The sequence below is a fragment of the Mytilus californianus genome, unplaced genomic scaffold (assembly GCF_021869535.1).
Source record: "Mytilus californianus isolate M0D057914Y unplaced genomic scaffold, xbMytCali1.0.p SCAF_2, whole genome shotgun sequence".
Taxonomy (NCBI): Eukaryota; Metazoa; Mollusca; class Bivalvia; order Mytilida; family Mytilidae; genus Mytilus; species Mytilus californianus.
In genome coordinates this window covers 82,570,249-82,589,330 of record NW_026262668.1, presented here as the reverse complement: position 1 = coordinate 82,589,330, position 19,082 = coordinate 82,570,249, and the positions used below count along the sequence as shown (strand labels likewise).

The 19,082-nt window shown below is 31.5% G+C and overlaps 1 protein-coding gene across 5 annotated transcripts in view; it reads right to left on the bottom strand.

The window, feature by feature from the left end:
• Positions 1–443: 443 nt before the first annotated feature.
• LOC127728289 (Bardet-Biedl syndrome 7 protein homolog) overlaps positions 444–19,082 on the bottom strand; it is a 59,404-nt gene continuing 40,765 nt past the window's right edge. For 3 of the 5 annotated variants that reach the window (XM_052235612.1, XM_052235614.1, XM_052235617.1), the window contains 12 exons: positions 17,801–17,850; positions 16,189–16,319; positions 12,993–13,077; positions 12,596–12,695; positions 8,998–9,190; positions 8,085–8,159; positions 6,247–6,449; positions 5,488–5,652; positions 4,070–4,179; positions 2,315–2,418; positions 1,752–1,875; positions 444–1,347 (listed from right to left, as the gene is read on the bottom strand). In XM_052235612.1, the coding sequence (XP_052091572.1) occupies positions 1,211–1,347; positions 1,752–1,875; positions 2,315–2,418; positions 4,070–4,179; positions 5,488–5,652; positions 6,247–6,449; positions 8,085–8,159; positions 8,998–9,190; positions 12,596–12,695; positions 12,993–13,077; positions 16,189–16,319; positions 17,801–17,850 (1,477 nt within the window). In that variant the 3' untranslated portion in view covers positions 444–1,210. Of the gene's footprint in view, positions 1,348–1,751; positions 1,876–2,314; positions 2,419–4,069; positions 4,180–5,487; positions 5,653–6,246; positions 6,450–8,084; positions 8,160–8,997; positions 9,191–10,934; positions 11,035–12,595; positions 12,696–12,992; positions 13,078–16,188; positions 16,320–17,800; positions 17,851–19,082 lie in introns of all 5 variants that reach the window. The other 2 variants (XM_052235613.1, XM_052235616.1) reach the window with 1 other exon arrangement.

Sequence of the window (19,082 nt, the reverse complement as noted above, 5' to 3'; positions counted from 1 at the left end):
AATTTCACTTACTTAATGTTCTTGCTCTTATCCATACTATTTTACAATAACAGTAGTTTACATATGCCCTATATATATGCTGCACTTCTATCTTTATTTTAATTAGCATATATAAACTACTGTTATTGTAATATAAATACTATGAAATCTAATGAAATCTATTATGAAATGTAAGTACAACTAAAATGAAAACAACTCTAATGATGCTTAAATGAATGATTGAAAAGGAGCAGCCCAAACTAAACACATAAATGTGTAGAATGTTGATGTAAAAGTTTGGTCATTGAATAAAAAATATGATATAGACTAAAACAGACATGTTTTCCTTTTTTTCTGAAAATTTTGCTTCCAACAAAATAATATGAAGCTGCAACTAGTACCCCAAGAATGTTATCAAAGATACTGTTGATAGTACAATGAGAAATAAAGATAATAAACACAGATTTTAATGTATAATTTAATGACATAAAATGTACAAAATTTAACAAGTAAATACAAAACACAACGGCAAATGGACGGAGCTCAGCTAAAAATCATAACTCTAAAAATACAAAAGTTTCTGTCATGTATAAATATTTTCATTTGATATTAAAGACATAGTTCCTTGACAAACCTAAAATCTCATACAACTCTTTATTGTACAGCAATTCAATTAATTGCAGTGAGACAGTTTTATAATTCAAATTATGATTATCAAAAGATATTAAAAAATTTAAATGCATTGAGAACTAATTACTATTCATGAAGTATAAAAGTTGGCGAGGATTTCTGAAACCATGAACTACCTTACTAATTGAATATTGATTTTATTTTTATTATTGAGAGAGTTTCTGAAATCAAAAACACTAAATTAATACTCAAAAGCAAACAACTGTCAAAACATTTTTGTATTTATAATACAATGTTTGTTTTGTAAGATTGTTTTCTGCTTCTTTATATGTAAAATTAGATAAAAAATGTACTATTCAAAACGTGAATGCAAATGAACTTATACTTAAGGTATCTGACACCACAAATTTCAACAACAAAATTTGCATTAAAACACATAATGTGATGTATATGTAATCTTATTATCAAAATAGAAATGAACTGTCTCATCTCTTTATAACTATAATTCCTCACAACAAATGCTGCTTCTGCAATATTGCAGATCAATTTCCAGAGAGTCACTTTTAGTCTCGAAATTCTAGAAGGATTTCATAAAGTATAATTATGCTGAAGTGTTGAAGAATTCAACAAGAGTTTGTAGATCATAATTGTCCAGTACTTCTAACAGAGCTGGAACTTTTCCCTTTACATTCACTCCCTTGAACTTAAATTTGTCAATATACAAATCTGTTATCATACCTGAAATATACAAAAATAATTATATAACGGTACAGCATATCTTGTCTTAGATAAATACATAAAAAAATGTGCTCCATCAAATATATTTCAATTTAATCCATGTTCATTTTGATTTAGTATCATAGAAATTTTTGTTAAATTGTGAAACACAATTTTTCATTTTCAATAACAACTAGAACAAACAGATGTACCAGGAATGAATGATCACTTTGACCCCTTATTTGACCGTAAACCCCTTTATTCCAAAAAAACAAATGTGAAAATTCTGAATAAAGAACGAGAATAGATTTCATTGGTCATAGGACTATAATAATATATCTAGTAAGTGTTAAATGTAATTCATGGAGAAAAGAACTAATGAAGAATTAAACAATCACTAAAAATTCCTCATAATAATATCATACCATATAATCTTTCAAGGTGGCAAGGTTGTCTTTTGAATTCAGCCTGTAGTGCGTCAGCTTCCTCAAGGATCTGTCTGTATTCAGGAGACATAAAAGTGAGATCTTCCTCATGGACCTGTAACTCCTGCAAAAATATAATGTTTGTCTACAAATACTTTCCATAAGTCAAAATATAATAGGAATTAAATGCATTAAAGGTCATTGTTGGTCAATTTACTTTTTCTTCACAAAAATATTTAAATCTTTTTATTCAGCTGTCCAGTCAAGACTTATTATAATGCAGTCATAAATGCCATTTGTTTTGAAGTCTTCCAAATCTTTAGGTTTCTTTCCTCGTGTGAAATTTCAAGGAATGTGTTAAGGAAAATACTATTTTACCCACTTTCACCATTTTGACAGGCAAGTGTGAGTCCCTGAAAAATGTTCCTTTTCTACCAGCAATATAGATTTGTTTGCTGTGATGTTTGGTATAAATTTGAGTTTTTAAAACTGACCCTGACATCGTCAGAAAATGACAGAAACTGCACGAAAAAATGAACCATTTGATTAGCATTATTTCTTACCTTTAAAGCATCTATTAATTGAACTTTCTTTGCTAAGAGTAACTGGTACTCTAGTCTGGGGTGTATAAGATTTAGAGTATATGGTATAGACTCATCATTTATATCTGTAAAATACAACAAAATTTGAATAGAACTACAAAACAAACATGTCAGTAATTAGTATTGATGCAAACAAAGCAATGAAAGCAACAATCCTGTCCTCTTTCCTCAATTGTGACATTACCAATTGTGCCTCATCTTCTTAATATAAGGTCTAACTCTATTCTGTTTTAAATGGGTCAATATCCCTAATGCACTTCAAATTCTATAAATAGAAATAAAAAACCTGTCTGCAATGATATTGGACATGACGCTTTTTCTAGTAATTGACTGAGCTTAATCATCTGTTTTTTTTGAAGAGCAGAAGACTCTACAATAAAGATGTAAAAACTTTTGAGTTATCAAATATTTGTAAAGAACTGAATTTCCAGAGAATTTAACTGTAAAATGGTACTCAAGTATTGTTTCCTTTAAGCTTGCTAGCAATTTGTTTATTACAGGATTTTTTCAAATTTCTGTATTTAACTCAAATGTTATATTTGTAGTCAAAGTGGAAATGTTTGTTTGGTAAGGGGTCATCAGATAATATTTCAGACTATCAATTAGTAATTCTGGCCAAAGAGGTAGGGCCAATTTTGCCTGCATTTGTTTCTCTCTCATGGTAAAATCTGTAAATTGTTAAACCCTACTGTTATTCCAATATATAAGGGTCTTTATAATATTGCAAATTTTACATGTTTTTGTAAAATTTTGCATCATAGGACATCTCTAACCAAAAAGATTTAATTTGTATTTGAAGAACTATATTTAGATTAACTTACCACAGAACTTTTGGTTTGGGTTAAGGATATCCTTGTTATACATTTTTGAAAAAGAATTGCAGATTTGAGTCCTCTTAGACATTTATAATTTGGTCACATGTTCAAAAATATACTAAAATTTTATTAAAAACTTAAATATAAAGATAAGAAGGTGTGGTATGACAACCAATGAGACAACTCTCCACCAAGATCAAATTATGTAAAAGTTAACAACTATAGGTCACCGTACGACCTTCCACAATTTAGCAAAACCGATACCACATAGTAAGCTATAAAAGGCCCCAAAATGACAAATGTATAACAATCAAACGAGAAATCTAACAGCCTAATTTATGTAAAAAAATTAAAACAAAAAACAAATATGATATACAGGAACAAATGACAATACAAAGCACAGACAAAAACACAAAATACAGACCTGAGAGTACTCTCAGTTACTTAAAGCTAGTTCAAAGCCAATAACTTATAAAAAAATCATGTATCTAAGAATAAAAAGTACACATTTGAGTCTATTGTACTGTGTATTTTAGAAAATATTGAAGGACTTTTAGAAAAAGGCCCTCATGTAAAATAAATTTTGGGGAAATTGGCCTAATGGTTTCATTGAATAATTCTTTTTTAAGTGTTTACAAAATGGAGGCTGGGCAAAGGAGTAGAGTGTTGGGAGAAGCTCATAGTGGACCTTTGGGACAGGTGAGCTAAGGGTTGACAAGAATGACAGGGAAAGATTTTGACTGCCACTTGGAAGGTTATGCTATTAAAGAAGTGGCAGAAATTTAGCCTTGCAATTAAAAGATCACTAAAAGGCCTCTTAACATGTTATCAAAAGGGGTTGAATGTACAGAATGAAATTTATTCTCCTAAATCAGGGCATTTGAGGGGAAAGAAAACCTACCATAACTAATATCAAGTCTTATTTTTTTCTTGGTGGCTTCCTTTGTTAATACATCTTTGAGAATGGATATTGTAGAAATGTTATCTGATCTGAAGACAGCTTCTCCTTTCCTGAAAACATTGAGAAATTGATATCAACCTTAGGAGAACCAACAACAAAATCAAATAAAATACAAGAAAGTAAAAGGAAAATTGCTCAGTCTTATAGAAAAGATAAGTTTAATGCATTAAAAAAATGGAAACCTGCATATTGTTCAATATGGTCTACAAAATGTGGTTCTTTTTATCCCATATAAATTACCAGTACTGTTTCTGTAAATCTTTAAGTCACAGCATATTACTTTGAAAATAAACATTTAAGAAAGTGGATGACCTACTTTTGTGCTAAAAAGATGAAAAAATTAGCAACATAAACCGATTTGATATCTTTGATACAATGCACCTAAACATATGTCAGTCACAATGCCCTAAATGTTGGCAAACAGAGTTGTTGTATATAAGAAGACTGCAGCGGTGAAAACAAATCACTATCGAAATACATGGTATGATTGCAAATGAGGCAACTATCCATCAGACACCAAATGGTGTTGATATAGGCAACTATACGTCACCGTATGGCCTTCAACAATAACAAAATCCATAATGTACAGTAAACTATTATAGACCCTAGCCTAAGATGACAAAATGTAAAACAATTCAAATACTGCATGTTTATGAAAAAGAAATCCTAAGGTAAAGTTTCATAAATTCACTTTTAGTAACCAATTCAAGTCGTTTATTTGATAATTTTAGATTCCTAAGAAATAGATTATAATGCAACCTAACCAATTTGGACTCACATATTTTGGGTCAACAGATGTACAGATGTATGAAACAAGGTAATCTATATGTCCTTCAACTAGAAGATAGTGGAATGTGAAAGTAAAACTAAGTTTATACAAAACTGAGTATCATCAAATCAAAAACTTTTTCTTTACTGCTCATTATATTGCATTACATAAAATACTGAACATTTCAACTGTTATATAAACTATTTCATAATAAACTTATTAATATGACTGTTGATTAGGACAACATTTTTGGACTGTTATGAAAGACAGTTACCTGCTTACAGCATTCTTGTATTTGTAAATGTTAATTATGTCAAAACCACACATTTTTTAAACAGAAGACCCTCTTACCTAAGCAGTTAACCTTAGCCTCTTGCTTCAGGTAAGTTTTGTTTTTGGGTTAACAGCTTACAAGTGATTTAATACAAGAAATTAACATGAAATTTGTCTTGGTTGGCAACATAAATATTCCATGAGTACTACTTTCAAATAATGCCATTGTACAAGTGATGTCATATGATTGTCCATAACACAATTCTATTTAATGACTTATTTACAAAAAAATAAAGCAATGTATTACATAACTTACGAGTAGACACATTCTAACAGAGTGTCCAGGAATGTTGACATAAAATGGAATGTAATAGTTTCCCCTGGAGGGGTCCTCTCAGGTAACTCAGGTAGACAAAAACTGACCCATGAATGCATTTCTGCTAAGCTGAACTGTCCTGTTAACTTCACTGTGTTAAGTGGTCTGTGAAAATAAAATGAATGCTATAATATCTAAAGATAGTTTTCATTGTGAGCTTGAAATAAAATGCTGCATTGTATTAAGCTTGGAACTATTATGAATTCAGTTATTTCCCATTGTCCATAAAATTGTAGGTAGAACAAACAGATTCAAACACTATGTACTACTTGTGTAATTTATAATTTCTTTTAGACATCAATAACCTTCATGGAATTAATCAAATCTTTGATCAAAGCTTTTTTAGGATAAAAAAACAGTATCCAGAGTCAAAGTTTTAATAATTACTGATAAATGAATGACTGTAGCTTTCAGTAACTGTTAGTATACTAAGATCAGTGCTTAGTGTCTTTAGTCTTTTTGTTAGTTTACAGAACCCTTTACAAGTTTTTAGTATTATATTTATTTGTTGTTTTTGGTGGTATTGAGTTGTCTCTCACTACATCTTTTGGGGCATCACTCATTGTTAAAGGCCATATATTGACCTGTAGGTGTTTATATATTCCTTTTCTCCCCGTTTGGGGGTTTTGTGGACAGTTGAGAAGGTCATCTTATTTTTATACTACAGTATACCAAACCTTTTTTTATAATAAGGCCCACCTGTTATCGTCAAACACATGTGTTCTTTGATGGAGTGACAGTGGTTTTATGTTATATTGTTTGACTTGGCAGGTTTTTGGTTGTACTCTTGGAGTGACATAAGCCTGTAGCGTCCCATACTGTCCCTCAATAGATCTAATCTTTAGCTCAAGTCTAGTTGTATTGGCCTGACATCTGTATGTAGCTAATAAATAATTCCCTTCCTATAAAACAAAGCTCTAATTTTAACACTTTCAACACAACAAAATCTTTATGTTTATGTTTTTTCAAATAAAGATAAAATGTTATGGCTAGTCACGACTTGTAGATCCATGTATACTTATTGATCCTTTGAATAATTTTATTCATAAAGGTTATCCATTTTAACAATGTAGAAAGATTTTTTGATATTGTCTTTATCTGTATTCAAATTTATTGCATTTTCATTTACTTAAAACATAACTAACTAAAGTATGACTGTACATTTATGAACACTTTTTATCATTTATCCTGTTGATACTTATATTTTGGCTTTGCACAAGGCCATATGTTTTGCAGACTGTTTATGACTTCTTTAAATTAAATTTATTACTTTGTGTTTTTTGTCTTTTTTTATGTGCTTGGTGCCTATTTGATGAGTCAAACCTTTTCCAACATTTTCAACTTTTGTTCTGAAGTTGTACTATTACACCACTGTACCAGGACAGGTAAATGGTTGCAAGTCCACAAACATGGTTAGCCCCCACCCCAATCTCATAGTGCATGTCCCAAGTCTGGAGCCAGTAAATCAGTGGTTGTTGTTGGTTGCTGTTTGCATATATTTTTTTTTTTAACACAAATCAGGCCTCCTAAGCATTGGTTTTCTCTTTAAATTTCTTATGACGACGACAAGAAGGGATATAGTTACGATACTGTTGTCAGGTCATTAAAGATTGCATATTTTGGCTTTAATATTGATTCACTTATAGGGTCTTTGCATCGGAATTAAACACATTTATTCTAAAACCAGTTGTTGACATGACACGGGTTATGTTCTTCTCATATAATTTATGACGGTATAATACTAAACCCCTAACAGGAGGGATTGTGCCTGATATTCATATGATGAAGACATAATCTTTCAATCAGTTTAACTGAGGTCTGGAGCTGGCCTGTCAGTTACTGCTAGTAGTCTGTTTTTATTTATGTATTATTGTCATTTTGTTTATTTTCTTTTGTTTCCTATTCTGACATCGGACTCAGACTTCTCTTATACTGAGTTTTACTGTGCGTACTGTTGTGCGTTTGTTTTTTCTACATTGGCTAGGGGGTATAGGGGGAGGGTTGAGATCTCAAAAAACATGTTTAACCCCGCCGCATTTTTGCGCCCGTCCCAAGTCAGGAGCCTCTGGCCTTTGTTAGTCTTGTATCATTTTTAATTTTAGTTTCCTGTGTATAATTTGGAGTTTAGTATGACGTTCATTATCACTGAACTAGTATACATATTTGTTTAGGGTGCTGGATTTCTCGTTGCATTGAAGACCAATTGGTGGCCTTCGGATGTTGTCTGCTCTATGGTCGGGTTGTTGTCTCTTTGACACATTCCCCATTTCCATTCTCAATTTTACAACTGGAATGATTTAGATAAATTTAAACGGGAAACAATTCAAATTTCATTTTATTTCCATTTGCATTACTGCATTTTAATGTCAAACATTTGTTTTATTAATGATCTTTTTACATGTACAATTTTAGATTTGCAGCTAGTTAAAAATCATGTCATAATTTTCTGTTTTCTCATATCACCAATAACACTTCAACACAAACCTTGAACATAATAGTACACACATATGTGATTGACTCAGATATTTACTACATACCTCAGGGTTACAGGCACTATAGCTGACCACAGCTGAATTCTTCTCTACATCTAAGAGATCTATAGGAACATCACTCTAAAATATCAATGAAATACTTAAGTAACATTTTAACTTATATTTGTAAAAAAAATAGTTGTCATCTTGAGCTACTTTTTCGATAAACTATTACCACTTGCCCCAATGAAAATGAAAACCTCATGTAAGATTCCATCACCATTAGTTTTATATTTCTGGCATTTAAAGGCAGTTGAATACAAAATGTACCAAAGCCTACATCCATTGTCCTGTAATATCTGAAATCATTAGAGAGTTGTTGTACAATTAGTGGCAGTAAGAAATTTTAACATTAATGATAATTTCATGAAGATAGAGCGTACATTGATTAGATCTTACATCTAATAAACTGTTGACACAGAGATGTTGCCTGTCCGCATAAAATTTAGAAAAAGACAATCTGATGGACAGCAACATTGCTAAGCAATTCAAAGTAGCTGGACCATGAACTGGTGGGCAGGGCCTTGAAATGGTTGACAACTAATATGTAAAGACAGTAATGTAACTTTATAGAAAATATTGTTGTCTATTGTAAGTAGTTCCTTTCAAACTAACTTAAGCAGAAAACTTAACATTGAAAATTGGTAATTAATTGAAAGTCACTGGACCATGACCTACAGAGGCAGGGCCTCAAAATAGTAGTCAAACTGAATTGTACCGATAGTTATGCAACTTTATGGAAAATATCATTGATCTATCACAAGTAGTTGCTATCAAACATACTTAAGCAGAAAACAATTGTTGACGCCGATAACAACGACGTCAAAGGAAAAGAAACACCTATGTCTCACCTTCTGCAACTTTTGTCACAGGTGAGACACTATAACATATCTATGGGTAATTGAAATTCTAGACTCACCTGTAATAAGACATTATCTATGGGTAATTGTAATTCTAGACTTAGTGTATAACTAGCATCTTCTCTGTTTAACACAAACTTGTCGTTGATATTGAAGCCTGGTACTGCTGATATTGCTGTCTTGCTGCCTGCTGATTGCTGGTATTTCTCTCGCTCTGTAGAAACTTTCTGTTGTAAATTATCTAGTTCCTGTCTAAATGTATATTTTTACAGTTATCAATAAACTCATCATAGATACCAGGATTAACATTGTGGACGCCAGACACGTGTTTCATCTACTAAAGACTCATCAGTGAAGCTTGAATCAAAAAAGTTAAAAAGGCCAAAATATTTCTGATGAATGTTTAAAGTTGGATTACTAAAATGTTTCATATACTAAAATATATCTCTGTTTAACATTGAAAACAATAAAAAGTTTGAATAGTAATTTATATCTCGAAGTAAGTAAATCTAAGGTATAGTTAGTTAAGTTACATTAATGCTTTGAACTCCATACAAATTAAAGCCTAATCAGAATCATCTTAAATTCAATTTAAACTGAGAGTATTATTAATAGGTCAAATGATAATATGCTATTTACTGTTGGAGTGGAAATAAATACTGATATGGTATAAGTAAGTCATGTGAACATATATAAGCACAGTAATTTTATTTGTAGGCCAAATTAATCTTAGTACAATGTATAAACATATATTATCATCTTGTATAATTTTAACTGATCTAAAACTTGTTCTCCTTTAAGGTGTTACATGAGTCTTCCACCGTCATGGATTGTAAAATAGCAGGAAATTTTCAGTCTTGATTTTAAATGAAATAATCAAATGGGATACAGTTAAAAGACTTAATTTATTTAATGAAAATTATGTAGTTTCATCTTTATTATTACAACTGTTTATATAAATACAAAATAATACAAATTGTACAGAATATCTTTTGATTGATTCCTTTTTTTTTTAAATCTTAGACTTAAAAGGGGAGAGAACTCTAATAATTTTAATTTAATAAAGGAATATATTAATTTTTCAATTTTGAATGTATCAAGAAAATGGTATGGCCAATCAATTTTTTCTTTTTATTTTATATAGGCATTTTGTAATGAGCTATCTTCTCATATTTTTGTCTTAAGATTCTGTCATTTAGTTTTTCTCTATTCACATAAGCCTACAAAATATGTAGATTTTTCACAGCCAGTAGGTTGTAAACAATCATGGTGATCTATAATCTCTGATCATATTTTTGAAAATAGAACGATATAAATAACATTTTAACAAAATATGATAAACTTCTGTCATTTTTATTTATACAACTTTAAAGAACAGAAAAATTATACAAGTGTGAAAGATGTTACAAGTGTTATTTAATAGAAAGATATACATATACTTTAAAGTTTTTTAATATCATGTTATATCATTTAAGAAGCATTGCTGAAAAGAAAAGCATTCACTAATCTAGCAATCTAGCTTAAGCCTTCATTAAAGAGGACCCGAGTCCTTCCATATTTTCAGACCTCCTACAAAAGTTTTAGCATCAAAAATACTTAATAGTTAATTATTCATAAAATATTTTTTTGAATTATTTTCCTCCATTAAGTTTGAGTTATTGCCCATCAATCCTAATAACAACTTCTACCCTATCATATACATCAATTTCACTTATCAACAGACAGCAATTTGTTCTGATATAAATGAAAAATATAATTTCTTTCCTAATTAATACTTAAACAAGGACATATGCCTAATCAAACATACTTTACTACCATCATTTATGTATTTCTAATTGGAAAAAATATCAGTGTTCAGTTTTCTATACAATATATACTACTTGAATATTCAATAATTATTCAGTTATTTAGTATTAATATAAAAATGTTAATGTCACTTTTTTAACTATGTGTCTAAGGTTTCAATTATATACATTTAACCAACACAGTAACCTACTTGAGACTACCAATTTTAGAGGTCGCTGCTGCTGTAATGACCACTTCAGAAGGTCCCATACCTTTTGTCTGTTGTTCAGATGTTAATCCCAAAACCCAGCCTGAAAAAATTCTTTGCTAAATCTACCTTCTTAAAACAAGAGTCGAACCCCTTCCTGCCAGTGACTATATGAGTATAAACTTTGTATAATCAAATACCTCATATATTGTTAGTATAACAGTTTTACAAAAATCTCATTGTTCTGTACTTTCCAATGCAACTTGAATTATTAAAGATTTAAAAATGTTGAATTCAGAGATTTCATTTTAGCATCTTTTGACTCACCAATATTGAGACAAAATTAGAAACATTTCCAAGTATATAGTTAGGAAATACATCAAGGAAAAAGTTTGTTGAAAGAATAGAAGGACGCATTTCTATTAATAAAACAAGCCATTTTGAATGTTACAGAACAATGTGAATGCAACATCAATTAATGTCACATGACAACTGAACACATGCATATAAACGATGCTATATAATTAAAACAAAAAGTCTTAACACTACCAAATATTTCAAGTATCCAAATAAAAATCTAAGAAAACTAAATAACCAACACTGCCCAAGAAAAAAATATTCCGTTTTATAGTATGGGAGTAAGGAACGGATAAACAAGAAACAGCAATAACAATTATCTCTGATACATGGATCTGTAATGTAATGGTCATGTTTTTTAAAGTTTTGTAGATCATCAAAATAAGGGTCAACAAAATCTCAATTAACAATCTTTTTGGCAAGTGCATGTAAGTTATAGTTTTTTTCCAAGAGGATTTGTTTCTGATAACAGTGATCTGTCATATTTTTGTGGCAGTTGTTGCATCAAGTATTCTTTCTAAACAGGATCATAATTACATCATTTCCTTTTAGTTTGGAAAAAAATAGATGATCATTAGAATATTGTTTTAGATCTTTGCCTCATTGTATCACATTTTTCAAATATATTTCAAAACTTTGTTAACTTTATACTAATGGCCAGTATCCTGGGCTGTCAGATATATTCTAGATATTCTAAGGATGATTTAGAAAAAATTTGGTCCACATAGGCAGATATTTCAAATAAATTTATTCTAAAAAGTTTCACCAAAGGAAATAAAAAAGATCCAAGTAATGACAGTCGCTCACAAAGCCATGGTTTCTTTGTTAACAGATAAGCCATAAAAAAGGGGGAACACTCTTATAAATAGATCAAACAGGGTTTGGTAGAGGATATGGGTTTGTAAAGGTAATAAAGTGGAATAAAATCTCAAAACCACCATCAAATGTGCTAAGAACTGTGATATCAAACATTCTGTATACTGTATATACTTGCAAAAACTCTTGCATAATCTGTCATGGAATAAATCTCTTTGAATGATTTGATATTCTTTTATTTTTTACACATTAAGTTTAATTTTCATCTTCTATAGTCTGTAACAGACAGCTATATATTTCTCTTTCAGCAAATTGTTAACTATCAAAGACTAGTTTTATAATAACAGATAACACATTCCTTTTGTGTTCAAGTTAACAAATGTTGATATCATTTTGATCAGACAAGACCTCAACCAAAAATGTTATTCCATGACATTTATAATGTAAAGCCTGATAAGCCAGTGTCCCTGTGCTAGGCCAGTGAGGTTTACCTAAGGCCTACAATTTTGTCCTTGCCTTCAGCTGTTAGGGAGAAAGTATCAGGACCTCTTTCTTTAATAAGAGGTTCTGATGTCAAAGTTGACACCCATCCTGAAGATAACAATCAAAACTGATCAATACAATAACATATTTGATGATTATACTTATCATTCTTAACAAAGTAATTATTATAAAGTCCACAGATTTATTTTGATTTCCATATTTTTTATTTAGATTTTTGTTGTTGCCTTATATAATGTTACCTTAATAACTTTATTTTTTTTCAATTTTTCCCTCTCATTTGCATGAATATTGGAATTATATTTAATCTCATGATTTTGTTTAGACAGAATTTAGAAAACACAAGTAATAACTTTGTTCAGCAATACAACTATATCTAAAATATACCTGCATAAGTAGTACAGACGATTTCATCATACCCTGGTGTGGCTACACATCCACCTTGTACAGATGTAACACTCTCAGATAATGTCTACAAATAAAAAACTTTCAGTAGTTTACAGCATACATTTCATACACAAATAAAATGCTCCGCTGGGCGCAGCTTGTTACGACCGCAGAGGTCGAACCCTGAACAGTTGGGGCAAGTATGAACACAACATTCAAGCTTGATACAGCACTGAATTTGGATTGTGATTAAATATTTGACACAGCATAGGTTTCTAACACAGAATGAATGTGGTCTAAGAACTGTAAAATTTTTAATTTACCTATTCAAACCATATCATTATTATTTGCTTTTATATATATATAAATCAGAAATAACCAATTTAAAATGGAAAATTTTAAAGAAAAATAAAATGCTCCACAGGGCGCAGCTTGATACGACCGCAGAGGTCGAACCCTGAACAGTTGGGGCAATTATGGACACAACATTCAAGCTTGATACAGCTTTGCATTTGGATTGTGATTAAATATTTGACACAGCATAGGTTTCTGACACAGAATGAATGTGGTCTAAGAACTTAAAAATTTTAAATTGGACATTCACCTATTATGGTCCAATATCCAAAATCTAAATACATGGTTAGATTCAGCATATCAAAGAACCCCAAGAATTCAATTTTTGATGAATTCAAAACAAAGTTTAATTTTGGACCCTTTTGACCTCAATGTGGACAAAGTTGATAACGGGGCCCAAAAACAAAAATCGAAATACATTTTATATTCAGCATATCAAAGAACCCCATATATTCAATTTTTGTTGAAATCAAACAAAGTTTAATTTTGGACCCCGATTTGGACCAACTTGAAAACTGGGCCCACAATCAAAAATCTAAATACATGTTTAGATTCAGCATATCAAAGAACCCTAAGAATTTAATTTTTGTTAAAATCAAACTAAGTTTAATTTTGGACCCTTTGGACCTTAATGTAGACCAATTTGAAAACGGAACCAAAAATTAAGAATCTAAATACACGGTTAGATTCGGCATATCAAAGAACCCCAATAATTCAATTTTTGATGAAATCAAACAAAGTTTAAATTTTGGACCCTTTGGACCTCAATATGGACCAATTTAAAAACGGGGCCCAAAATCCAAAAACTAAATACACGGTTAGATTCAGCATACTAAAGAACCCCAAGAATTCAAGAATAAAACCCCATTGAAATTGGTCAAGAAATAAGCAATTTATACGAAGTATCTTCTTTTGCACAATACTGTGCAATTAAATATTTCTTGCTATTGCGCAATACTGTACAATTGACAATTTCTTGCTATTGCGCAATATTGTGCTATTGGATATTTCTAGCTATTGCACAATACTGTGCAATTGAAGATTTCCTGCTATTGCGCAATACTGTGCAATTGAAGATTTCTTGCTATTGTGCAATACTGTGCAATTGAAAATTTCTTGCTATTGCACAATACTTATTATATAATAATTTACACATCCTGTTTGGTGTGTATCTCCTACAATATCATTATTATTTGCTTTTAAATATCAATCAGAAATAACCAACTTAAAATGGAAAATTTTAAAAGAAAAAAAAAAGGAAAAAAAAAAAATCCCCCCCCCAAATTTTTTATACCCCCTTATGATTCATCACCCCCAAACTCAATCCCAGCCTTCCCTTTGTGGTATGGTACCTTGCAGTACAATTTCAGACAGATCCATACACTTGAACACAAGTTATTGTCTGGAAACTAGAAAAATGTGTTTTTTGGCCCCTTTTTGGCCCCAAATTCCTAAACGTTGAGGGCAATTACCCCCAAACTCAAACCCAGCTTTCCCTTTGTGATATGGAACCTTGTAGTACAATTTCAGAAAGATCCATACACTTACACACAAGTTATTGTCCTGAAACTAGAAAAATGCTTGTTATTGCCCCTAATTCCTAAAATATTGAGGCAATTACCCCCATCATCAATCCCAGCCTTCCCTTTGTGGTATGGTACCTTGCAGTACAATTTCAGAGAGATCCATACACTTGAACACAAGTTATTGTCTGGAAACTAGAAAAATGCTTATTTTTGGCCCCTTTTTGGCCCCCAATTCCTAAATGTTTCGGCAATTACCCCCAAACTCAATTCCAGCTTTCCCTTTGTGATATGGAACCTTGTAGTACAATTTCAGAAAGATCCATACACTTACACACAAGTTATTGTCATGAAACTAGAAAAATGCTTGTTTTTTGCCCCTTTTTTTGCCCCTAATTCCTAAAATTTTGAGGCAATTACCCCCAAAATCACTCCCAGCATTCCTTTTGTGATATGGAACCTTGTGGTACAATGTCAGAGAGATCCATACACTAACACACAAGTTATGTCTGGAAGTTACAAAAATGCTTATTTTTGGCCCCTAATTCCTAAACTGTTGGTACCATAACCTCCAAAATCAATCCCAACCTTCCTTTTGTGGTATTGAACCTTATGATAAAATTTCATAGAGATCCATTCACTTAAAACTTAAACTAAAGTAAGAGTGCGAAAACTAATGTGTCTTCGGACAACGACGACGACGCCAACGTCATACCAATATACAAACGCAAAATTTTTTTGCGGTCGTATAAAAACCTAAGACAAATAAAGGCTGTTTACTCTAAGTCTTCTATCATTAATAAGTTCAAATAAATGACAAGAGACTTTTATAACCTTTTGATTAAATAAATGCCTGTACTACAATGTTGGAATGTCACAGCTTTTGTGGACTCTGGATGATTCAGAACTTAACAAATTGTATAGACACCAGTCCATTGTTAAAGACTATATCTTGCACTTTATATGTCTTTTGGTTATTTTTGTTTTTTTGGTTGCTGCCTCATTGATATTTCATTACCCCACATCTCCTTTTATTCATATTTCTGCTGTGAGCTAAAGATAGGCACAAGGACCTCCACTTTTTTTCCTTTTTGCTATCAATTTTATACTGGGTAAAATAACAGTTAATACCATAAAACATTTGTCTAAGTATAATGTTTCAAAAGTTAATCTTTAAAATCTAATAAACCTCACTTATGGTCAAGAATACCACAACATTGTCTCTGGTTGGATAAGGGAATTATCACAAAGATGAAAGCATTATATGATAGTGGTATACAAGAAAACTGAAACAAGAAATAGCATGCACTGATAGTTACATGATTAAATCTTTGAACTGGTTCCTCTGCTTCATCATAACTGTATATTTCAACCAGTCCATCATCCCTGCCAACAATCAGATCTAAAACACCATCTGCTGTTATATCAAAGTTATCAAGGGAAAGAACTCCTGAAATAGTAAACCCAATATGAAATCAAAGTTGCATCATTTGCAATTTCATTAAGCTCAACAAATTTCTGCAAGCAACTTTAGGTTTTGAAATGTGTCATGTGTATGTATTGCTATAAGTTGCACTTGGGTAAATATAGACAATGCAATTTCCTATAGGAACTCCTTTTACAGCTAAAACTGTGCCACTTTTACTATGAAGTTTCATAAAAAATAATATCCTAGATAGTTCATGTGCACTACTATTTTTTCCAAAGGTCAAAACATAGGGCTGTGCGGCATATTTTCAACATTTATATGCCCTGAACTTCTAAGAGTTATACTAAAATTCTGTACTTCCCCTCCCTTCACTTTGGGTCTTCCTCAATATTCAATTTCGCCGCTATCCATGTGTATCTATACTGGTAACATTCCCAAGTTATGTCTCTATGAGATGAAACATAGAGATCATATCTGGGAACCAGTTCGTAAACAAAACAAAATATCTATGAATATTATATATCTCCCCAAAAGAGGCGTGGTTTGTTAAACAGCTGTATTTACAAAGTGCTACCTATAACTATCATGTTTAGCATTTAAGGATTAGTTTGAAATTAGCCTCATTTTTATATAATAACGAGATTGCTACTATGTAGCAAATTGTTCCCGCCATTGTATAGTGAGGAATTGATTTGTGTGTCACAATATGTCATTGTGGTATGATAGTAAAGATATGGTAAAAGTCCAATAACTCCAGTAAAAATTGGTCATATCTAAATGAAGGTATCGTATGTTTAACAACACATGATATCAAACAACCCTACCAATATTATAAAAGCTTTCTGTCAAAATTTCTCAGAGATGTTACAATGACAAGGTGACATGGTTACAATACTCCAATAAATGATAAAAGTTCCATAACCTGTAAAATTGGTCAAATCAAAATAGTAGTATAATGTGGTAAAGTACACATGACGGCAAATAATCCTATAAGTTATGAGGGCCTTCTCTAAATTGGACTCAGAGGAGTTGCTTTCACACGTTGTAATTGTTACAATACTAAAAAAATAGTAAAAAGTTCCATAAACTTATATAAATATGAAAATTATTAATTCAAACTGAAGATATAGCATGGTCAAGAGAATCTGACGATATGTGGCAAAAAAGATGAATCACTCAGAAATTAATACATCTTATCTTGATGTGTTCTGTTATAAAGTTACACTGTGCTATCACACCTGTTTCACATCAAACTGCCTTTAACCTTAAATTGAACCAATAACCTTACCTGAGTTCAGACACACAGATACACCAAAAAAAAAAACACTGTGTAGCCAGCTACTTGAAACTGGCAGGGCATAAAATGATTATTTTTTTTGAAATCTTCTCTTTTTAGTAAACATGACATAAATTAAGACTACGGACTTGACATTTATCCCACTTATTTCTATTACTCAAAATATCGGCTGTAGCGAGTTATTATAACTGACAACTTATCATACCTCCATTTCTTTTCTCATTAGGTAATTCCCATCTATGTGAAGGAGCAAACCTGAAAATATTCATTGAGTATCAGATATCATTTTTAAAGACAACTGTCAAAATATGTTTAAAAGATTGTAAGTACAGACATCAACGTTTTCAAGAAACAATGAAGTTACAGCTTTTTCGGTGAAGAGTATGAATGAACTTATTGCATAAAAGGATAGTATTTCATCTTTACAAACATGAACTTGATTTGCATAACTTGTAAAAACAATTAAATTAGATGAAACTAGAGCTGTCCGCATAGCAAGACTAATACATCCTGTGCATGCATTTCAGTTGCTGCTGTGAAATTTAGTATTAAGATAATGACATTTGAGATAATTGCTTTCAGCATAAGGGTTCAAGGGTCAAGGTTAGAGTGGCCTTATTTTGGTATTTGACATATCCAAATCCCATGATGCTTCTGCATACATAGTTTTGTCAGTTTAGGTGCTATGGAACAAAAGTTATGCACCGTAAACAAATCAGACAATGATGTACTATCATTGTGGTCAAGGATCAAAGTCAAGGTCAGTATGATGCTTCGGCATACAAAGTTTTGTCAATCTTAGTGCTACGGTACAAAAATATCCACCGAAAACAAATCAGACAATGTTTTAGTATCATGCATGCTAGGGGTCAACCCAGTCAAGGTCAGAGTGATCTCACTTTGATATATGACTTACCCCCATTCCATGTTGCATCATCATACCAAATTTGGTCAACCTTAGTTCTACAATACAAACGTTATGTGTAGGACACAAATCAGACAAGGTTTTACCATAAAAGGGGTCAAATGTAAAAGTCAAGGTCAAAATGACTGGACTTTGGTATATAACACACCCCCAGCCAAGATCCAACTGCATACCAAGTTTGATTTAAGTTTTATGGTACAAAAATTATGAACTGGACATGAATTGGACAAGAATTTACTTTTAAAGAAGTCAAAGGTCAAAGTCGAGGTCAGAGTCAAAGGTTCAAAAGTTAAGCGCTGAACAGGAAGCAGGACTGACGGACAGACTGACAGACAAACAGACAAACAGAAGGACATGGTGATTCCTATATACCCCCAAACTTTGTTTGCTGGGTTTAATAAACTGAAAATAACTCTTAACAAAATAAGTGCTTCCCATGTGCTTTTCATCAGGAAAGCTCAAACCTTAAATTTTAGCAATTTGATTTTCAGGGCTAAAAGGCACTACTTATTTTCTAAGATACTTCTATCAATGTTGATAACTGGTTGATAGCCTTCCTTAA